This window comes from Galeopterus variegatus, unplaced genomic scaffold (genome assembly GCF_000696425.1).
Source record: "Galeopterus variegatus unplaced genomic scaffold, G_variegatus-3.0.2 Scaffold1144, whole genome shotgun sequence".
NCBI lineage: Eukaryota > Metazoa > Chordata > Mammalia > Dermoptera > Cynocephalidae > Galeopterus > Galeopterus variegatus.
The window spans coordinates 7,382-27,490 of record NW_007727255.1 but is presented as its reverse complement, the minus strand read 5'-3'; the positions used below and the strand labels follow the sequence as shown (position 1 = coordinate 27,490).

Sequence of the window (20,109 nt, the reverse complement as noted above, 5' to 3'; positions counted from 1 at the left end):
AAAGCTTACCCCGAAGAGCTTCCAAGAAATTAGAGAGGGTGATCGGGCCAGGCCACCTACGTGGGCCCAGCATGGAACTGCTCTGGGCCAGGGAATGCTGGGGCTCAGTCTCGGTCCCACAAGCAGTGGCTCTCTCGCACTGGGTTCCGTGGCGAGCAGAGCACCTACAAGCTCACCTAGTCACCCGTACCAGGAAACGTGTGACATCTGAGTCCCGAGCCCTAACTTTGAGGGAGCCAGCAAGCTTTGAGAGGCTGCCCCTGCTGGGTTGTCCAGCTCAGGCTGGCCGAGCACCTGGGAGGCCGTGCTTCTCAGCAAGCCATCAATGTGTCACCTCTGCCTACCTGCACCCAAATGCAGCCGGCCCCTCCCACACCTGGTGAAGGCCCCGCCCTCCACTGCATCGTTCTCAGTATCCGCGGGCAGGGCAGGGCTGAGCACCTCCGCAGGAGCCGCAGCCCCAGCCACCGGCACGAGGCTCATCAGGTTCCTCTCAGCGGGGTTGAAGGAGACGCCCAGGGGGTCAGTTCTAGGCCCGGGTTGTGCTAACAGAAGACGGTGCTGTCCACTGCTCCCTTCCAGCTCCCCGGAAGGACTGTTTCCTGACTCCCTGCTTCCATCCACCCACCCCCTACTCATCCAGCAGGTGCATACTGGGTGCCTACTGTGGCTCACCGGCAGTGCTAAATGTTGGGTTGAGACCCAGGGGCAGATGCCTTGTCATCACTGAGCTGGGCCTAGTAGAAGCGACCACCAAGGTGACAGCATTATGTGAGAGCAGGGCGGGTGGTGTGCAGAGGGGAAAGATTTTGCAGAAAACATGACCTAGATTCTGTTTTAAATAGGAAGTGCTGTTCCCTGGTGTCTTGAACTTTGGGGAGAAAACTCCCTTTGATTAAAGAAAAGGTGACTGGAAAATGTGTTTCTCGTCTTTTTTTTTTTAATTTATTTTTTAAATTAACGTGGTAAAACTGACTTTTTGTGGTGTACAGTCCTGTGAATTTGAATACATGTGTGGATTTCTGTAACCATCACCATAATCAGGATACGGAAGAGTGTTCCATCACCCCAGAAACCTCCCTCCTGCAGCCCCTTTGGAGGTTCCGCCTCCCTCCCCTGCCCCCCGACTCCTGGCAGTCAGTCCTCTGCTCTCCACCGTCATGAGAATGTCTGTAAATGGAATCAGACAGCATTTAACCTTCTGTGGCTGGCTTCATTGACATTCTTCCAAGTCTTCACATGTATCTCTAGTTTATGCCTTTTAACTCCTGAGTAGTACTCCACCGTGTGGCTGTATCTTCATTTATCTGGTTTCTGTTTTAGCCATCCTGGTAGATGTGCAGTGGTCTCTCATTACGGTTTTAGTATTTGCATGTCCCTAACGGCCGGTTATGTTGGACGTCTCCTCACATGCTTATGCGTGATCTTTACTCCTCAATTCAAGCCTTTCGTCTTTTTCTTTTTAATTAGGTGGTTTGTTTTCCCACTGTTGAGCTTGGAAAATTCTTTCTGAATATAACTCTTTTGTTGGATATGTTCCTTCTAAATATTTCCTCCCAGTCAGTAGCTACTTGTTTATTCTCTTAACACTGACTTTCACAGACCACATTTTTCCTTTTTAATAAAGTCCAATTTATGTTTCTCTCTCTGTTTTTTTTAATGGGTTATGCTTTGGGGGACATATCTAAAAACTTTTTGCCTAACCCCAAGTCACAAAGATTTTTGCATACATTTTCTTCCCAAGTTTTTAAATTTAGTGTTTTACATTTAGACCTATGATATATTTTGAGTTAATTTTTTAAATAAAGCGTGGGGTTTACATCAGGGCTTAACTACTTGAGTGTAGATATCCAATTTTCCAGCACCACTTTTTAAAAATAATATACCATCTCCATTTAAATGCCTTTGCATCTTTGTCAAAAACCATTTGGCCATACTTCAGCGGGTCTATTTTGGAAATCTTTGTTTTGTTCCATCAATCTGAGTATCTTTTCCTTTGCAAAAACATGATTACGGTTACAGCATAGTAAGTCTTGAAACCCGTCAGTGATTTCTTTAACAATTTTTGTCTCTTTTATAAAATGTTTTGGCTATAATAGATACTTTGCCTTTCCATATAAATTTTAGGACCCCATTTGTCTGTATCTACAATAAATTCTTCTGGGATTTTTATTGGAATGGCAATAAATCTGTAGATTAATTTGTGCAGAATTGAAATCTTTATAATATTGAGACATCCAATCCATGGACATGGTATGTCTCTTCAATTATTTAGGTGTACTTTTATTTCTTTATCAGCATTTTGTTATTTTCAACCAGACAGATCCAGTATATAATTTGTTAGATTTACATCTACATATTTCATTTTGGTTGGAGCTGTACATAGAAATGTGATTGATTTTTGTGTAGTAACTTTGTATCCAGTGACCTTGCTAAACTCACTTATTAGTTCTTTTATGTTGTTGTTGTTGTTGATTCCTAGGTATTATCCCATAGACAGTAGTGTCGTCTGTAAATCAGGGCAGTTTTATTTCTTCTATGAAATCAATGCTGTGAATGAGCACTAGGTATGCTCATTGCTACTGGGATGCTGTTGCTTCTAAGTCTTCTCAATTGACAGATCACAGAAATAGATGTGTGTGTACTAAAGCACAGATAGGCACATATTATACATATTTCTATATGCAACACTCTGTATTTATATTAAGCTAAACATTAGTTCTTACTGATGACTCCAACTCTAATCCATCACCACACAAATCATTCTAGCCTCTCCCCTTCCCCACTCACAATAAGGAAACTGGCTCCACTTTCTGCCATCCATTTACTTAACTGTTCAAGTTTAGTATATGTGTATATAACAGTGTCAGAATTTTTAGCACATATGCTCATAGGAAACAACTTTATCAACTAGAGTACAGGACTTACGTGCAGTTCCTTTTGCCTTTAGTCTGACACTCTCCATTTGTTTCCGAAGTTACTTCTGGAAGTCAACATCCCCCACCTCCACTTCAGAGAGGATGTTTCGTGGGTTCGTGAGAACAGTTAGATTCTCTTGTCACAGTCGGCATTCCTTCCCAGGATCCCCCATCTCCTAAAGGTTTGTCATAGTTGTTTGTTTTCATACGTTGCTTAGGTTCACTCTGTGTGCTCTTAGATTTTATGGCTTTTGACAGACACGTAATGTTGTGTTTCCACTATTACAACACTGTACAGGATGATTTCACCACCCTAGAAATTCCCCTATGCTCCACCTCTTCAGTCCTCCCCGATCTCCCCTTCCTGTGCCCCTGGCAACCACTGATGTTTTTTCTGTCTGTATAGTTTTGCCTTGTTCAGCATGTTACATACTTGGTATCACACAGGATGTAGACTTTCAGACTGGTGTCTTTCTCTTAGCAAATATGCATTTATGTTTTCTTCATGTCTCTTTGTGGCTTGACAGCTCACATTTTTTTAAATCACTGAATAACATTTCATTGCATGAATATACATAGTTTATCTGTTCACCTATTGGAGATCATCGTGGTTGCTCATAACTATTGACAAAATAAATGAAGCTTCTGTAAACATTCATGGGCAGGTTTTTGTGCAATGTGACTTTTCACATCAGTTGAGTAAATACCTAGTTGTACACTTGCTGGGTCTCATGGTGAGACTCTAGCTTTGTAAGAAACTGCCACCAGAAGACTGCCCACCATAGCGACTGTACACTTTCCCATTCCCACCAGCAATGAATGAGCATTCCTGTTGCTCCTCAGTCTAGCCAGCAATTGGTACTGTCAGATTTTGTATTTTAGCCATTCTAATAGATGCATAATTGTATCTCATTGTTTAATTATTACAGTAATTCTTTGAACTTGCTAAGATAAGTTGAACAGATACGATGTTGATGGGAGTAGGGGGAAAAGGAGGAATTGGTAAAGGGACACAAAAATCAACTACACTGTATATTGATAAATTAAATAATAAAATAAATAAGATTTACAACCATTTCTGTAAAAAAATATAAATAAATTTGCAATGCCCTCAAGACGAATTATGTTAAATATATTTCCATAGGCTCATTTGATATCTATATATCTTTTTTGGTGAAGCATCTTTTCAGACTTGCTCATTTTTTAATTGGGTTGTTTGATTTCTTATTATTGAATTTTAAGAATCTGTGATATTTGAATTCAAGTTCTTTATCAGGCATGTGTTTTGCAAATATTTTCTCTCAGTCTCTGCCTTTTCATAGTTTTAGCATCTTTTGCAGTGCAGAAGTTTTTAATAAAGTCCAGTTTATCCATTTTTTTTCCTTTCATGAATCATGTTGTATCTAAAAACTTTTCTCCAAACCCATGGTCACTTAGATTTTTGTCCCACGTTATCTTCTGAAAGATTTATGATTTTGTATTTTAGATTTAGGTGTATGATCCATTTTGAGTTCATTTTTATAAAAGATGTAAAGTCTTTGTCTGAGTTCATTTTCTTTTACTTGTGGTTGTCTAATTGTTCTAGGACTATTTATTGAAAAGACTGTTCTTTCTCCAATGAATTGCCTTTGCTTCTTTGTCAGAGATCTTTGTCAAAGACTGTATTTGTGTGGGTCTGTCCCATGGATATGTGTGTCTGTTCTTTCACCAAAACCACCCATCTTGATTACTCTACCTTCTTATATAGATTAGTTTTTAATATTGGATCAGCTGTGCTTTCCTGGAATAAACCCCACTTAATTTTTGTGTCTTGTTCTTTTATATATTGCCTGAATTTGATTTGCCAATATTTTGTTGAGGATTTGTATCTGTGTTTATGAGAGATATTGAGCTGTACTTTTCTGGTTTCTGTCTTTTGTGGTTTTCATATTGGGGTAATGCTGGTCTCATAAAATACCTTGGCAAATGTTCCTTTCTCTTCTGTTTTCTGGAAAAGATTATGTTGAATTGAAATTATTTATTCTTTAAATATTGGCTAGAATTCACTGGCAAAATCATTTTGGCCCTAAATATTTCTTTTTCGGAAGATTTTAAACTATGAATTCAACTTCGTTAATAGTTACAGGAATACTTATGTTATCTATTTCATCTTGTGTGAGTTTTGGTAGTTTGTAGTTTTTATAAATTGGTCTATTTCACCGTAGTTGTTGAATATTTGCATATAGAGTTATTTGTAGTAATACCTTATCATCACTCAAATATCTGTGGAGTCTGTAATGATATCCCCTCTTTAATTACTGATGATGATAACTCATTTTTTCTTTCTTTTTTTATCTTTGTCCATCTTGCTAGAGATTTACCAATTTGGGTGATCATTTCAAGAAACCCATTTTTAATTTCATAGATTTTACTCTTATTGCTTTTCTGTTTTCAATTTTATTGATTTCTTCCCTTTAGTATTTCCTTTTTTCTGGTTGTTTCAGGTTTATTTTACTCTTCTTTTCTGGTTTCTTAAGTTGGAAGCTGAAATTATTGAGATTTTTTTTTCTAATATAAGAACTTAATACTATAAATTTCCTTGTAAATATTGCTTTGGCTGTGTCCCATAAATTTTAATGTGCTCTATTTTCAGTTTTATTCTGTTCAGTGTGTTTTTTTTATTTCCCTTCAGACTTCCTTTTTCACCCATGGATTATTTAGAAGTGGTTTGTTTGCTGTCCAAATAGTTAGAGATTTTCCTATTATCTTTTTGATTGATTTCTAGCCTAATTCTATCATGATCAGAGACCATAACTACTAGTACGTTATGAGCATCATTATTTTACATGTGTTAAGGTTTGTTTTATGACACAGAATATGGTGTATGGTGTGGTGTATCTTGGCCAGTGACCCACGGGCATTCAAAAAGAATATGTATTCTGCTGTTATTGGGTGGAGTAGTGTGTAAGTGTCCACTAGATCTAGTGGGTTGATGGTGTTTTCCAGCTGCGTACTCGCTGTGTTTTGGTCAACTGGTTCTATCAAGTTCTGAGAGAGGAGGGTTCTAGTCTCCAAGTACTATTGTGGATTTGTCTAATCCTCCTTTCAGTTTTGTCAAGTTTTGTTTCATACGTCTTGAAGTTCTGTTGTTGGGTGCACAAATATTCAAGGTTGGCACACGGTCTTTGTGAACTGACCCTTTCACTGTGCAACGCTCCTTTCTAACCTTGGGAGCTTTTGCTCTGAAGTCTGCTTTGTCTTATATTAACATTCTTTACATTAGTGTTGGCGTGGTATATCTTTTTTTGTCCTTTTACTTCTAAGTGACCTGTCGCTGTTATTTGAAGTGAATTTCTTACACAAAGCACATATTTGGGTCCTTGTTATCCATTCTGACAATCTCTGTCTCATTTATGTGTTTTGACAATTCACATTTAATGTAATTATTAATATGTTTAAATTTAGGTCAAACATTTTACTGTTTTCTGTTTGTTCCCTTTGTTTTTTGCTTCTCTTTTTTCCTTTTCCTTTCTTTGGGGCCATTGTAACTTTATTTCATATTTCATTTTAATTTATCTGTTGTGTTTTTCGCTATGTATCTTTTTGTAGTTTTTCTAATGATGACTATAGCGATTACAATACTTACATACTTTTATAGTCTAGAGTCACTGTGTTAGCACTTTAAGTGTGATGTAGAAATTCTCTGACCACGCAGATCCTTTCAACTCTCCCAGTATATTATAGCGTCTTATGTATTACATCTACATATATTGAAAATTCCTCCTGGCAATGTTATCATTTTTGCTTTCAGCCGTCAAGTGCATTTAGAAAAACTCTAGAGAGTTTTATCCACTGAGAGGGCTGCAGTGTTTATCCACTTATTTACCATTTACTTTACTCTCCTGCTTTCCTAATCTTCCAAGCTCCCCTCTAGTGCCATTTCCCTTCTTTCTAAAGAGCTTCCTTTACCTATTTTAAAGATCAGGTCTTTAAAATAATCTTACTTTTTCAACAAATTATCTTTTTCTTTTTTATGTGAAGATGTATTTATTTCAACTCCATTTCTCAAGGATATTTTTTAGTTGAATATAGAGCTGAGCTGACAGTTTTTTTTCTTTCTGCACTTTAAAATTGCCATCTCATTCATTCCGGCCTTCAGACTTCCTGCTGAGATTTCCACAGTCATTCAGATCAGTGTTCCTCTGTATGGGATGCATTGTTTGTCTCTAGTGGCTTTCAAGGTTTTTTCCTTTGTCTTGAGCTTTCAGCAGTTTGATCATGATGCGTCTGGCAGTAGATATCTGTGGGTGTGTCCTGGTTGCAGTTTGCCTGGCTTCTCGAATGTGCAGTTGTTTATCTTTTCTGGGGAAATTTTTAGCTATTTTTTTAATAATTTTTTTCTACACCACATTCTTTTTCTTCTCCTTCTGGAACTCCAAGGACATGAACATTAAATCTTTTAACCGTATCCCAGATGTCCCCGAGATTCTTTTGGTTTTTGGTTTGTTTGTTTTAAATACTTTTTCTCTCTGTTCAGATTGGGTAATTTCTCCCGTATTGTCTTTGGTTTTGTTAACTCTTTTCTCTGGCATATCCATTCTGATGTTGAGCCCATGCAGTGCACTTTTTAATTTTGGTTATTGTGTTTTTCAGTACTAGATTATTTTATTTGGTTATTCTTTATAGCTTCTATTTCTTTGCTGTGACTTTGTCTCTCCATTTGTTTCAAGAATGTTTTCCCTTCTTACAACATTTTTATAACAGATTCTTTAAAGTTTTTGTCAGATGATCCCAACTTCTGTGTTATCTCAGCCTTAGCATGCATTGATTATCTTTTCCCAAATGAGTTGAGATTTTCCTGATTATTTACATGCTTAGTAATTTTTGATTGTGTGCTTATCATTTTGAACATTATGTTATGAGATTCAGTGTCTTGTATAAATCCTACAAATAATGTTGATATTTTTGTTTCAGGAGGCAGTAAACCTAGTTGGATTTGGTTCATAAGTTCTGGCCAGCTTTTTGTGGATTTTGATTTTAATGTCTATTTCATTTTCAAATCCTTTGCATTCCTTTTAAGATCTGTCCTCTTGGGTACCTTTCAGCAGCCAGTTTGGGACCTGGCAGTTCCTAACCCTCTGATAATCAGTTCTCAAAGTCCTTGGTTTAGGGTCAGATCCCCATATGCACGGATGGGCAGGTGCACAGCTCACCTGAACAGGCGATTCCAGGAGTTTATAAACAAATTTTTTGTTTGCTTTTACAAACTCCTCTTTCTCCACAGTCTCCTGGTACCTTCCAGTTCTCAGGCTCTCCTTTCAGTCACCTATACAGAAAGCTGGGGCTTAACCCACGCTACTCTGCTACACACTTCCTGCGGCTGCACGCTTCCTGTGGCTGTACGCTTCCTGCAACTACATGCTTCCTGCAACTTCACGCTTCCTGCGGCTGCATGCTTCCTGTGGCTGCACACTTCCGGCGGCTGCATGCTTCCTGCAACTTCACGCTTCCTGCGGCTGCATGCTTCCGGCGGCTGCATGCTTCCTGCAACTTCACGCTTCCTGCAACTTCACGCTTCCTGTGGCTGCACACTTCCTGCAACTGCACTCTTCCTGCGGCTGCATTCTTCCTGCAACCCTGATCGGGCTTAGCATCAGGAAGACAGAGAGAGGGAAAGGCACAGTATTCTGCCCACCTCTTGGGACCCCACCTCCTCCTGTCAGAAAGGGGCTGACTCCTTCCCAGGGGTGTAGGCTCTGGTGGGCCCTGTTGCTACCCCCACCACCACAAGATTGCTTAGGGAGGGACTGAAGTGCAAGAGTTCAGAGATTTTCTACTCTCTGTGAGTGTGGGAGATGCTTTTTCCTCCCCACACTGGACTAGAGCCCCGAGGTGTTCCCTCTGCACCAGCACTCACCTCAGCACTGTGACAAGGCAGGCTGGGGAGAGCAGAGGGGAAACGGTGAGCCCGCTCGTCATGGTGGTGGAGCTTCAAGTCCTCACCTTCCTCCGGTCTGTCCGCAACACTGCTCTGCACAGCCCTCACGTGGCTGCTGTCTGCGTCTGCCCAGGTCTACAAAGGTGTCCACAAGAGGAGATCGAGGCTTGCCCATCTCACCTGGGGCTGGACCCCCCCTCCCTCCCCTTCATGTTTCAGGCTCACTCCTCACAAGTTCATTCTGGCAGCTTTTGATGGCCAGGCAGCAGTCGGTCAACTACCTCTGGTGAGTGCCACAGACCCCAGATCCCGGGGAGCCCCTTTCCAGGCCACTCGCTGCTATGGCAGGAGAAGTCCTGCAGGGGCTGGATTGCCACTCTCTGAGGCCACAGATGTGCCAGGGCAAGTCCATGGCCACAGCACAGCCACCGAGACGCTCCCCGGGCAGGGTCCTGCAAATAGTACTTGTGCACCTGCATCCAAGTTTGTCCCCCTAGCTGCAGCCTGGCCAAGGAAGAGCCCCAAGGCCCGGGCTGCAGAAGGATGTCTCCTCCTCAGGAAACTGCACCCTTCAACAAAGGTCACCATCCAGGGAACTGTGGCAGTTGAGAGAAAGGAGGCTCTTCCCCAAGAACTTGGGAGTGTGCTGCGGTGCCCCCTGCAGGGTTGAGTCTCAGCTGACTCGCAGCCCAGCCACGTGCAGTGGGGGCACAGGGTGTGCTTGTCGGGGTAGCTCTTACAATGACATTTATCACAAGGGGAGGCAGAGGCCGGGACGAGGAAGCAGCTCATCCGAGGTCTGCAGTGGTAGAGCCTGGTGGCCCTGCCTGTTTCCCTGTGCTGTGCTCCTGGGGTGGGGCTGAGCTGGCCCCCGACCGCCTGGCCCTCCTCAGAGCCCCCCTCGCCACCCCCATGATGTGGCGCACAAGGTGCTGGCATGAAACCCATGTCCCTGACACAGAATGACTTCTCCCATGGCCAGCGGTAGAAAGCGGTATTCAGCCAGGCAGGGAGAGGATTTGGAGAACAGTCCTCTTGGGTCCAGTGGTTACAGTGGGTGTGCTACATTGCCACCCCTGCCGAAATGAAAACACCCACGTCCCTGAGAGGAGGGGACTCTGAGAAGCAGGTCAGCCTCCAGCACGGCCGCAGTACCCGAGGCCAGAGCGGGCAGGAGGAAGGAGGGGACCAGAAGGAAAGCAGGAGGAGCAGGTGCAGGAAGGGAGCACGCGGGAGGGCAGGGCCCGAGACAGGAGGACGGAGTTTTCATGGCTGCCCCTTTGGGCCACCTGAAATGATTGGGCCAGCCACAGGCGACTGATGTGGTCGCCTCAACCTCAAGAAGTCATCTTGTGCACATTGACACGTGTCCATCTTTATGAGCAGATCTCACTGCACTTTAGAATGATGCTTCACAGCAGAAAGTGCCAGCCCCTCAGCCGTCCCATCATGCACGGGGTCGAGGCCTGTTTAGACTAATTAGTGCCTCTGTGCCCTACAGGGAAGACTGAGCATCCAGAGGTGTCTGTGCAGTGACAGGCCTGGCTGCTGGCTGTTGCGTCTGCGAGCTGTTCTGCTAGCACGTTGCCTGGCACGTGCCAGGGAAGAAATGTTTTCCTTGAAAAATGGACAGTGAAGCTGAACGTGTTTGATGAACTCTATGCTCGCACCAGGACACGAAACTGCTTTCTGACACGATGCTCTGGCGCAGGGAAGGAAGGGTGCTCCGTGACTGGGCAGCCATTCGTCAGAGCAGTACACGAGGCTGGTGCCCAGGACAGGACGTTGGAACTGTGCCACTGTCTCTGCCACCGCTCCACGCTCTAGCGGGGTTAGCACACACCTCCCTCATTTATTCCTACAGGTTTAGTAAAGTTCCAGGCTGTTCTGGAAAACCTAGGCAGCGTCCTGTCCCTGGGTCAGAGCATGGAGGGCCAGACCACCAGCGCCGTTCTCCCCAAGGAAGGCAGGACACTGGCCGCCGCCTCTCGGGGTGTCATCGCGCGGCCTTGTTTCTTTTGCAAGACAGCCGCCCCTGAGATCTTTCTCTCCAAGTCAGCACCAGGCTGATTCACTTTTCTTCTTCTTCTTTTTTTTCTTTTTAAAGTTAAGTATAACAACCACAGCACCAATAATAAAAATTAACAGTTTGATTTCAAAACCCTTCCTGTTCAAATGACAGTAAACAGAGTCTGTTTGCCTAAGGAGACCCTCCCAGCAATCAGCCAGTACCACAACTGTGTGTGCTAATGAACCCAAAGCTGTTAATGTGGTTTCTTCAGTTAAATTGATTCATGAATTTTGAAGAGAACATTATCTAATGAATTTTCTTTGAATAGAAAGCAATTAAAAGGACAAATCAGTCTGATTAACCCCAAAGTCACCCTCCTGCCACAAATGGTGTACAGTTTGAAATTATATCATAAAAACTAGAGCACATTTGCTATCTCTTTGCCCTCTACTAATCCATGTAAATTAATGAACAACAAAGTTAATTTCTTTGATGACCCTTTTCTAGTATCACCTGGATTATGCTGATGTTTAATTTGCTTAATGTTATAATAAAGACTAAACAGATTTTTTTTTTCCCGGTGAAGTGATTATCGTTCCCTTCAGTTAAGAAGTAGTTTTTATTATTTGACACGCATGTTCGGGTGTGTTTCCTTTAAGAACCAAATCATACTTTGCCAGCTTGGCACCAGGTGTAATTAATGCTATTATGGACACTCTCCACAGCGTTCCTGCCCGTGGAGTCCTTCCCTGTGCTGTTGCCATTCACAAACTCCTGCCCCTGGAGGGTACGGAGCCCCACGATGGGGAACAGGACTTTGTCTCCACTGCTCCTGAGCCATGTGTCCCCTTTGGAAAGACAATAGGTATCGATTCAGACGGGCCTCCTTCATGCGCCTGGGTTTCTCTCCTGCAAACCCCACACCAAGGAAGCAATTCTAAAACCTGGAGGCAGAGGGGGAGAATGTTCTCCTGCGTTCACCTGTTCATTCCTGCACCAGGATGCGAAGCAAATGCGATTTGCTGTGGTTAGCCAATTAGAATGGGAATAAAGTTGTTTTATTTTTGCAGCCTTACTCATTAAAGATGCCTTCAGCCAAGGTTGCTGCCGGCCCCTGCGTACCACGGTGTTTGGCGTTCTGAGCAGTAGCTGGGGGCAGTTCTGCTCGATGCTGGATGTGGGCAGCTAGCATAATATCGCAGCTGGGCCGGTGGCTGCTTTTTCCTTCTGCGTCCCAGCTGAAGTTGGAAATTAACCAGCAGTACAAAAGATTTCCAAGCAGATGGGCAGGCAGGGGGTTCCGTGCTTACTAATTGAACAGTGCTTGCAGACTTGCACATGCCCACTTACTGGAAGAGTGTCCACGATCCTGTGTGGGACGTGGGGAAGGTGGGAGGAGATAGAGATCTGTGCTGCAAGGTCGGGGATGCCTTCCAAGAAGCCAGCCTGCTCTGTGCCTGCCTCATATCTCCTCGCCTGGTGACATGGTGACAGGACGGTATGTGGAGGCCACGTTGTAACTGTGTGTAACAACTCTATTTGTGTTGGTGCATTCTCCGTTTTGGGACCAGTAGCTATTTATATCAGTGCTGTTGGAGCCGTTTGTCCAAATAACATCATTCTGCATTCTGCCTTTCAGATTCGTTCACCAGAAGGGTGTTGCTGAAACTGCTGAAGGTCGTGAAGTTTGGAGAAGTGGTTTCTTACCAGCAACTAGCAGCCCTGGCAGGCAGCCCCCGAGCCGCTCGGGCTGTGGGAGGAGCAATGAGAAGCAACCCTGTAAGTGCTCTGCTCCGGCTCAGGCTGGCTACACTTGGGCATGGTCCTCACACTGCCCCTGGGAGCCAGGCGTCCTCTGATTAAGCATGTCCCCGAGGCAGCCTGTGAAGCTGGGCTGGAGAGGAGCAGACATGGCTGTGATGGGGACCATTGCCCCAGACGCCCCTAGAAGTGGTGAAACCCGCCCCTCCACCACCCCATCTTGGCGGGAGTCACAGCTGCATGAGCCCCTCGTGCCCACGGTGAGTGCAGAGGAGGATGGGAGGGAAGCCTCCATGTGACCGCAGTTTCATCCATTCGTTCACTGCACAGCTGGGTGTGCGTGGCACCTTTTCCAGGAGCCAGGAGCGCAGCAGGAGCAAGACAGATGAAAGGCCCCCCACGTGGCCCTCCCATGCTGCAAGGCCATGTGTGAAAGGGTGCAGGTCCAGCCCACCTCCTTGGGGCTGCGCCTGTCATCATGACCTGGGTTCTCCTCAGGGACAGTGCCACCCCCAGGGCCCCTTGTCCTCGTCCTTCTGTGTGTCTGTAGTCAGGTTTTACTGAGCTCGAGGCTTCAAGACCACACAAGCCATGCTCGTGCCCCTGGGGCCGGGCCGTGCAGCTGGTTATGCTGGAGCACAGGCTGTCCAGTGTGAGCGAGGAAGTTGCACACAGTAGGAGGTGGGAGGACACCTCGATATGGGCCTACCTGCATGACCACCAGGAGAACCCGCACAACCTCGAGAGTGCCCTGGGATATCCCAGTTCTCATTAGCCCTCTGGTACCCACTGAGAGTGCACGATCACGTTAGGAACGGCTTCTCCCCAAAGCTATTCAGATGTCTCTAACATGATAGAAGCATGCCATCTTACCAGGGACAGCACGTATGATCGTCATGTCACAGCATGGAAAATTACTAAATTAGACCCCACTTTTTAAAAAACTGCTGTGGCTCTGCTGTGTATTTGCAAAAGTATTTTCATCCTGCTCACAGGGGAGAGGCCGCCGTTTGACAGCCCGAGGGCAGAGCCTCCACTTTTCTAGGAGATGGCAACTATGTGGCCTTTTGCACAAAACTGCATTGTTGCTCCTTCAGAAGCAGCTTCCGCAGGTTTGCAGTGGAGCACGTTGTCTTGGTGTGCGCCCAGAGCTGGAGAATACCTGAACTGTGGGAGCGGAGGCGACACGCACAACACACGGGCCCCACCTCCCGCGCCTTTCACCTGCCCAGTTTTGTTGCCGATGGCTGGTGGGTGCAGGAGCGTGTCCCAGAGCACCTTTGTGGTTTCATTGCTGCGCTCTCCCCTCCCAGTGCAGAGGGTCCCATGTTACAGCGCATGTGGGATGCTTCTGAATCAAATGTGCGAAGTTTTTGACATTTTCCAGTGAGGCTTCGTCTACATCTGCCCTCTGGAAGGCCCCCACCTTCTCCCGGGGTGTGAGTCCATTTTGAGGAGTTGGACCTGGCTGCAGAGAAAAAGGTCAGCTCCCACGCCGTGGGGTCACGGCTGCGTTTACCGCCCCGGGGGAAGGCTGGACCCACTCGTGTCTCCTGCGTCCCTCTGTCACACCGTGGCCATCACCATCTCAGGCAGTTCCTGCTCTTCCTGCCCCTGGGTGGAGCCGGCTGCGCTCTCCTCCCACACCAGGGGCCTGATTCGATGCCCTCCGTGCACACACGTGAGCACAGGAGCGGCCTCCTCGGCGGCGCCAACACTCTTGCTCCCTGGGCGTGTGCAGCTCGCAGCTCTTGCTGTGAAGACAAGCTCCACAAACCGACATGCCCAGATCAGAGCCCCCACCCACCTGCCTTCTGCGACGCCAGCAGTTTCTCACTCTGCCCGGGCTGGTAGCGATCCTGCTCGTGGCAACATTCAGAAAACATTTATTGTTCTGCAAACCGGTGTGGCTCTCTTCCCCTGCTATTAATCTCTATGAATGTCTCTGTTCAAATATGGCTTCAGTCACTGAAATTTATAAAACAGGGTCTCACGGGATTTAAAACTCTAGCATTGTAAAGTCTACATGTTGATATCCCCGTTGCTGGCCAGAACCAAGGTCCTGGCAGAATTGGACAGGATGGTTCTGCATCAGCATCCCTGCTGTGCCGAAGGCAGGAGAATGGTGGTGAGTCCTCCTGTGGCCTTTCTAAGGGCTTCAACCCATGCAATGAGTGACCTTCAACCCAAGGCAAAGGTTGCACGGGTGCCAGCAGCTGCACGACCTAGCGGTGTCCCCTTCACAGCACAGACATGCTGGAGACGCTCCTGCAGGGAAACCCTCAGCTTCATAGTTTACTGTAGTTCAGGGTGTTGGGCTCCCATCCAGTACCGTCAGAACCTCATTAGCATGGGCCAGGAGGGCTGAAAGGTGACCCAGGGACTCAAGGGGGAAAGGGGCCATCACCAATGGAATTGACATCCTCAGTGGGTGTCCCTGTCGATGTCAACAGCAAGGGCCCAGCAGGAGGACCGTGCACATCGACTCCAGCGTGGACGCACGTCATTGACACCTGCTCACGGAAAACGTTTCATGTTTAGGCTGAACAGAACAATTGTGCACTTGAAGGAGGAAAGTGAAGAATGGGTTTCAAATGTTACAAAACACCTTAAAGTTCGTCGTGCATTAATTCCTTAGGTGCTTGCAGTACACATGAACACATTACTGCATGTGCTGGTGGCGTGGGTTTCTCCACTCCCACAAGAGAAAGGGATGGTTTTTCCTACGTGTGCATTTACCCCATCCTAGGGACTTGATTTCTTCAAAGTTTTCCATGAAGGACTCACTAGCCCCATGTAAGATGATTGGGCAGCCTTCCAGAAACCTCTTCATGCCCCCCCTCAACAAAGCACCCTTTGCTTTATCCTCAGACGGAATTTGCTAAATGCAGTTCAAAGGCAATCAATACGATGTGCTGAGACTTTCCCACCTTCTTCTAAACAAACGCATTCCTGAGGAGTTAGTTTATTCACAGAGTGCCACAAGCGTTAATGACCCCCCGAGCCTTGTTCTGCCAGTCACCCAGATGGCTGTTGATAAAGATTTAGCATCATGTTCTAAGCGTCAGGGTTGTCAGTGGAGCTGAACCATTTGACCAGAAGAAAAAAACGCAGAGGGAGCTATTGATTACAGCTTCTCAGTGTCACTTGTTCACCAGGATTTAGGTATTGATGAGGCTGCAAGTGAAAACAAGCTCTTTCCCTTGTGGGCGCCTGCCCAGAAGAACAAAGGCGAAGTTGGAAAAAATATCCAGCCCGAACCAGAATCAGAGGGATTCCATTATTGATTGAAAGGCCCCTTCATGTTATTTTTGTTGGAGACAAATCTATGGGTTTGGAAGTTTTATAGCATTTGAGAAAGGGTCGGCGTAAGTGATGGATTCGTGTATTGGATGAATTAGATTTCACAGCATGAAGATTTCAATGCAGCTGTGATATTATGAGCTTCTTGGTTATTGATAAGAATTACATTTTATGCTGTACAGGCTTTAAAGAAGAGGGCATAGAGGGACGGATCCTTTGAAAATGTCCTTAGGGCCCCAATAAATTTTAGCAGGTTTCATTATTCTAATAGTCCGAAACCTGCCACCAAAATTAACACAAGAAGAAGCAGTGTTCCTAGTTTCTAATGGGAAAAACAGTGCCTGTTCGGCAGGGTGCCTCTCCGCGTCTGTGCGTACACAAGGTGAATACCCGTCACTGCCACCACAATGATTGTCATCCTTGCCACCAGCCCCGTCTCTGCATTGATACGTAGAAAAACGTTTATTTATATCAGTCATTTCTATAATCTCACAGCTCATTGAGAGGGAGGGAGGAAAATCAAAGCTCACTTGTGAAATCTGCTATTAGGTAGGAAAATTGAATTGGTGCCTAAATGTTTATAAAACTAGATGAATTAAATGCCTGCCTCTCTGCCCGTCCAAAATGTGAACTTTGTTTCCTCTGATGGTGTCCTCAGTGCAGTTATCCATGTGACTGTTGCATTTGGTAAGGATCATTTGAGTAAGTATTCCACTCTCAGAATTCTCTGTGGCTCCTTCCGAGAAGACTGGGATTGCGCACCGGAGGCAGGACGTGGCAGAGTCGCTGTTAAACTCCACGCCAAAGAGAGTCAGCTCTTGGTCACCCTCGCCATCACCACGCTGGTCCTCTGAATATGCTTAGACGTCAGAGCACATTACCATGGTAACCCAAATTTGTAGTCCAGTCCGGGACTGGCTTGGAGACATGAGGGTCCCTCCCCCCCGCCAGGCTCCGCCAGCACAGGCGCATCCCACAAGGTCCCCTCGAGGAAGGTGATACCATGAGGAGTGCGTGGTCGGAACCCCTTCTCTGCCTCTTGACAGCTGTGTGCACTCGGGCGAGAGACCTCACAAGACGGGGTGTGCAGAGGTGCAGCGTCGAGCATGGAATGCACCTGTGCCCCTGGCTTTGTCACTCTCCATGTCTAAGACAGGGCTGGGGATGGCCCTGGACGTGTGTAGCTGGGCCCCACAGAGGGACACATCAGCCAATGTCTGTGGTGGGTGACGCAGGTGAGTGCATGGTAGTGACAGCAGAGCTGCCGGCCCTGATGGCCTCAGGCAGGGCAAGAGCAGGAATCGCCACCCCAGGAAGCAGAGGGGCACGAGATCCAGAGCCACCTCTGCTGGAACCCATCTGACCGGCAGCAGGTCGCTTTGTTTGGTCTCTTGCTTTGGAGGGTGGAGCATGGGGGGTGGAGATCTTCTCTGGCGGGACGACTGCGGGGAGAAGGCAAGACTGGAGTTGGAGCAATACCCAGTGGAAGCCTGGGGGATCCTTGCCCTTGGGGTCTTGCAGGACGGCTGTGTTTTCTCATCATGGCGGGACACTTGGAGCTGGGCGGCTGTGGGTTTCCAGGGATCTGGGGTACAGGGGACAGCGGGCTGTCCAGGAGCTGCAGGGTGCAGAGCAGAATGGGGCCGGGCAGTGAGCTGTCCCTGGATGCCTCTTACGTGCCATCCGTGTCCCATGAAGGCTGAGGACCTTCCACAGTGAGCACTGAGCCCTCTCCATCTCTGGAGCTGGCCCTGGCTCCTGGAGTTGTGCTCATTGGCAGTTCACACTCTGCATGGAGAAGTCACTGTGATCCTGTGCACGAGGATGAGATGGGACACCACAGGAGCCCCAGGCCTTCCGCAGCCAACAGCCACGTCCCTGCTCCCAGTGCAGTGAAGGCTGTCTCTCTGGAGACTGTCATTAGGAAAGTGGGGACTGCTCCAAGACCTCATCACGCCTCCTCCGGGAAATCCTTCCAGGGCAGCTCTTCCCAGGAACACTTGTTGGGATCCTCAAGCAGAAACAGCCGCTGAGCCCCCAGAGTTTCCTGTGGTGGGGACATGGGGCGGACCCCTGAGGCTGGGGGTTCCCTGGGCGTGTGGCCATCTCTGGCATGCCAGTGTGCTCTGAACTGTCTCTGCTGGCTGCCCAGGGAGGGAGAGAGGGACAGCCAGAGGTGGCTCCCATCTGCTGTGGGCTTTAAGGGGCCTTAAATTACACCCTTGTCTTTTCCACCTGTTCTCTGAGCCAACTGAGAATGGATGGAAGACGCCAAGGTATTAGCTTTATGAGGGTCAAAGCAAGACTGGAGGAGGTGCGTGGCCGTGAAGGCTTCCCTGACAGTCCTCACCAGCATTAGACTCCCCTATCCCTGGCCCCGCTGCCCGAGCTCAGGCCTCCCAGGCCAGGGCAGGCGCTGACACCCTGCAGAAGACATCAGAGCGTCTGCACTGTGGGGCAGGCAGGTCACTTGCAGGAGCCTGGAAGGGGCTGAGCTGGGTCTTCTCACTTCCTCCTCCCATACAGATGGTCAGTGAGTCCCCTGTGGGTAGAGCGTCTGCACTGTGGGGCAGGCAGGTCACTTGCAGGAGCCTGGAAGGGGCTGAGCTGGGCCTTCTCACTTCCTCCTCCCATACAGATGGTCAGTGAGTCCCCTGTGGGCGCAGGGCAGTGAGGCCAGGAGTGGAAACCAGGGACAAGGACAGCAGCAACTGCTCCCAGCCCCCACCTGCAGCCACCACAGCCTCGGCCGGACAGTGGGCCGTGGTGCTGCTCCTGTCCGCACAGCCTGGGCATCGGTAGAAGGACCGCTGTGACAGGTGTCTCTGAGGACTGTGGCTGAGGCGGGTGCCCTCCCCTCTGGAAGGAACAGGGATTCCCTTCTCCCGGTGGGACTGGCTATAAGGGAGGAATCGTCCGGCAGGACTGCAGGCCTGTGTGTGGCTGCAGGAGTCGTGAGCAGAGCCCCAGGGTGTGATGCTCACTCCGATCCCAGCCCCTGTGAGCACGTGGTGGTCATAGTCTCAGCTCTGGCGTATTAGTAGCCACGGGTCTGAATCGTACCTGCTCCAGGCCAAGGAAAATAACGGGCGGGGTGCTGCAGGAGGGCCCAGGGACAGTGTGACCGGGGCCCTGTCCTTGGGTACATCTGAGTCAAGTAGGGAGAACTGTCTGCAATTTGGAACTCTCTAGTGTGCCTTCTTTTGAGCAGCAGGTGAGTTTGGGCAGATTTGGAGATGGCCCACAGCACAAACCTCAGCCACCCCGCCACAGCCTTGGACCCCAACAGGGGAGCCCCCTCTGACGATCGGTCATCTCCCCTTTGTAGGATTGGGCGTGGTTTGTTTTCACTTCTAGTGAAGTCACTCTGTCGGACTAAGACAAGCCTGTGAGTCCTCAGTTTCACTCCCAAGGTGGGCAGCTAGATGGTAGCTGTGTCTCCCCGACCATCTGCATGGAGGGGTGAGGGCGGGTAGGGGCACTGGGTTTGGACCCATGGTGGGATGGAATGGAAGAGCGGTCGCACCCTGTCCCAGAGTGGGGGTGGCAGCGGAGGCTTGTCAGTGGCAATGAACAGAGCCCACGCTTCTCAGACTCCTCCAAGTACCCGCTAGACCAAGCAGGAAAACCCCTCCCAGCAGGCGGCCACCGTAAAGCAGGCGCCGGCAGCCTTCCCCAGGAAGGGCCAGGGCCAAGGCAGCCACAGGCAGAGCAAGGGCGTGACAGTGTTCCCATAAAACTTTATTTACAGACACGGGTGGTGGATTGTGCTGGGCCACCGAGGCGGCTGGGGCGGTCTCCTCGGAAGTGTTTGAGAGTGTTACATACCACCCAGAACTTAGAAGTGTAATTCTAAATTTTGCCAGTGAACACTACAAATTACTCACCAGACAAAATTAAGTTTTCTTCTCTCAAATCTTGGCATAGAAGGGATTCTCTGGGAGGTGCCCACGTCCCTCTTACCTAGCCCAAGCCAAGACCGCAGAGACTCAAGTGCCTCGGTGGGTGAGGGGTGGGGAGGCAGGAGGAGGTGACGCTGAGACAGAGCCAGTGCCACCCCTGCACCAGCTGCCTGCCTGGGCCCGACCTCTTGACCCCCGCAACCTCACTGGCCCTGGACTGATGGTGGCCATCACCCTGTCTTTCAGGTCCCCATCCTCATCCCGTGCCACAGAGTGGTCTGCAGCAGCGGAGCCATG

At 47.9% G+C, this 20,109-nt stretch overlaps 1 protein-coding gene across 1 annotated transcript in view; it reads left to right on the top strand.

Moving 5' to 3' along the window:
• The window catches only part of MGMT (O-6-methylguanine-DNA methyltransferase), a 283,705-nt gene that overhangs the window by 256,631 nt on the left and 6,965 nt on the right, over positions 1–20,109 (top strand). The window contains exon 4 of the mRNA XM_008575131.1: positions 12,486–12,625. Coding sequence (XP_008573353.1) covers positions 12,486–12,625 — 140 coding nt within the window. The remainder of the gene's footprint in view (positions 1–12,485; positions 12,626–20,109) is intronic.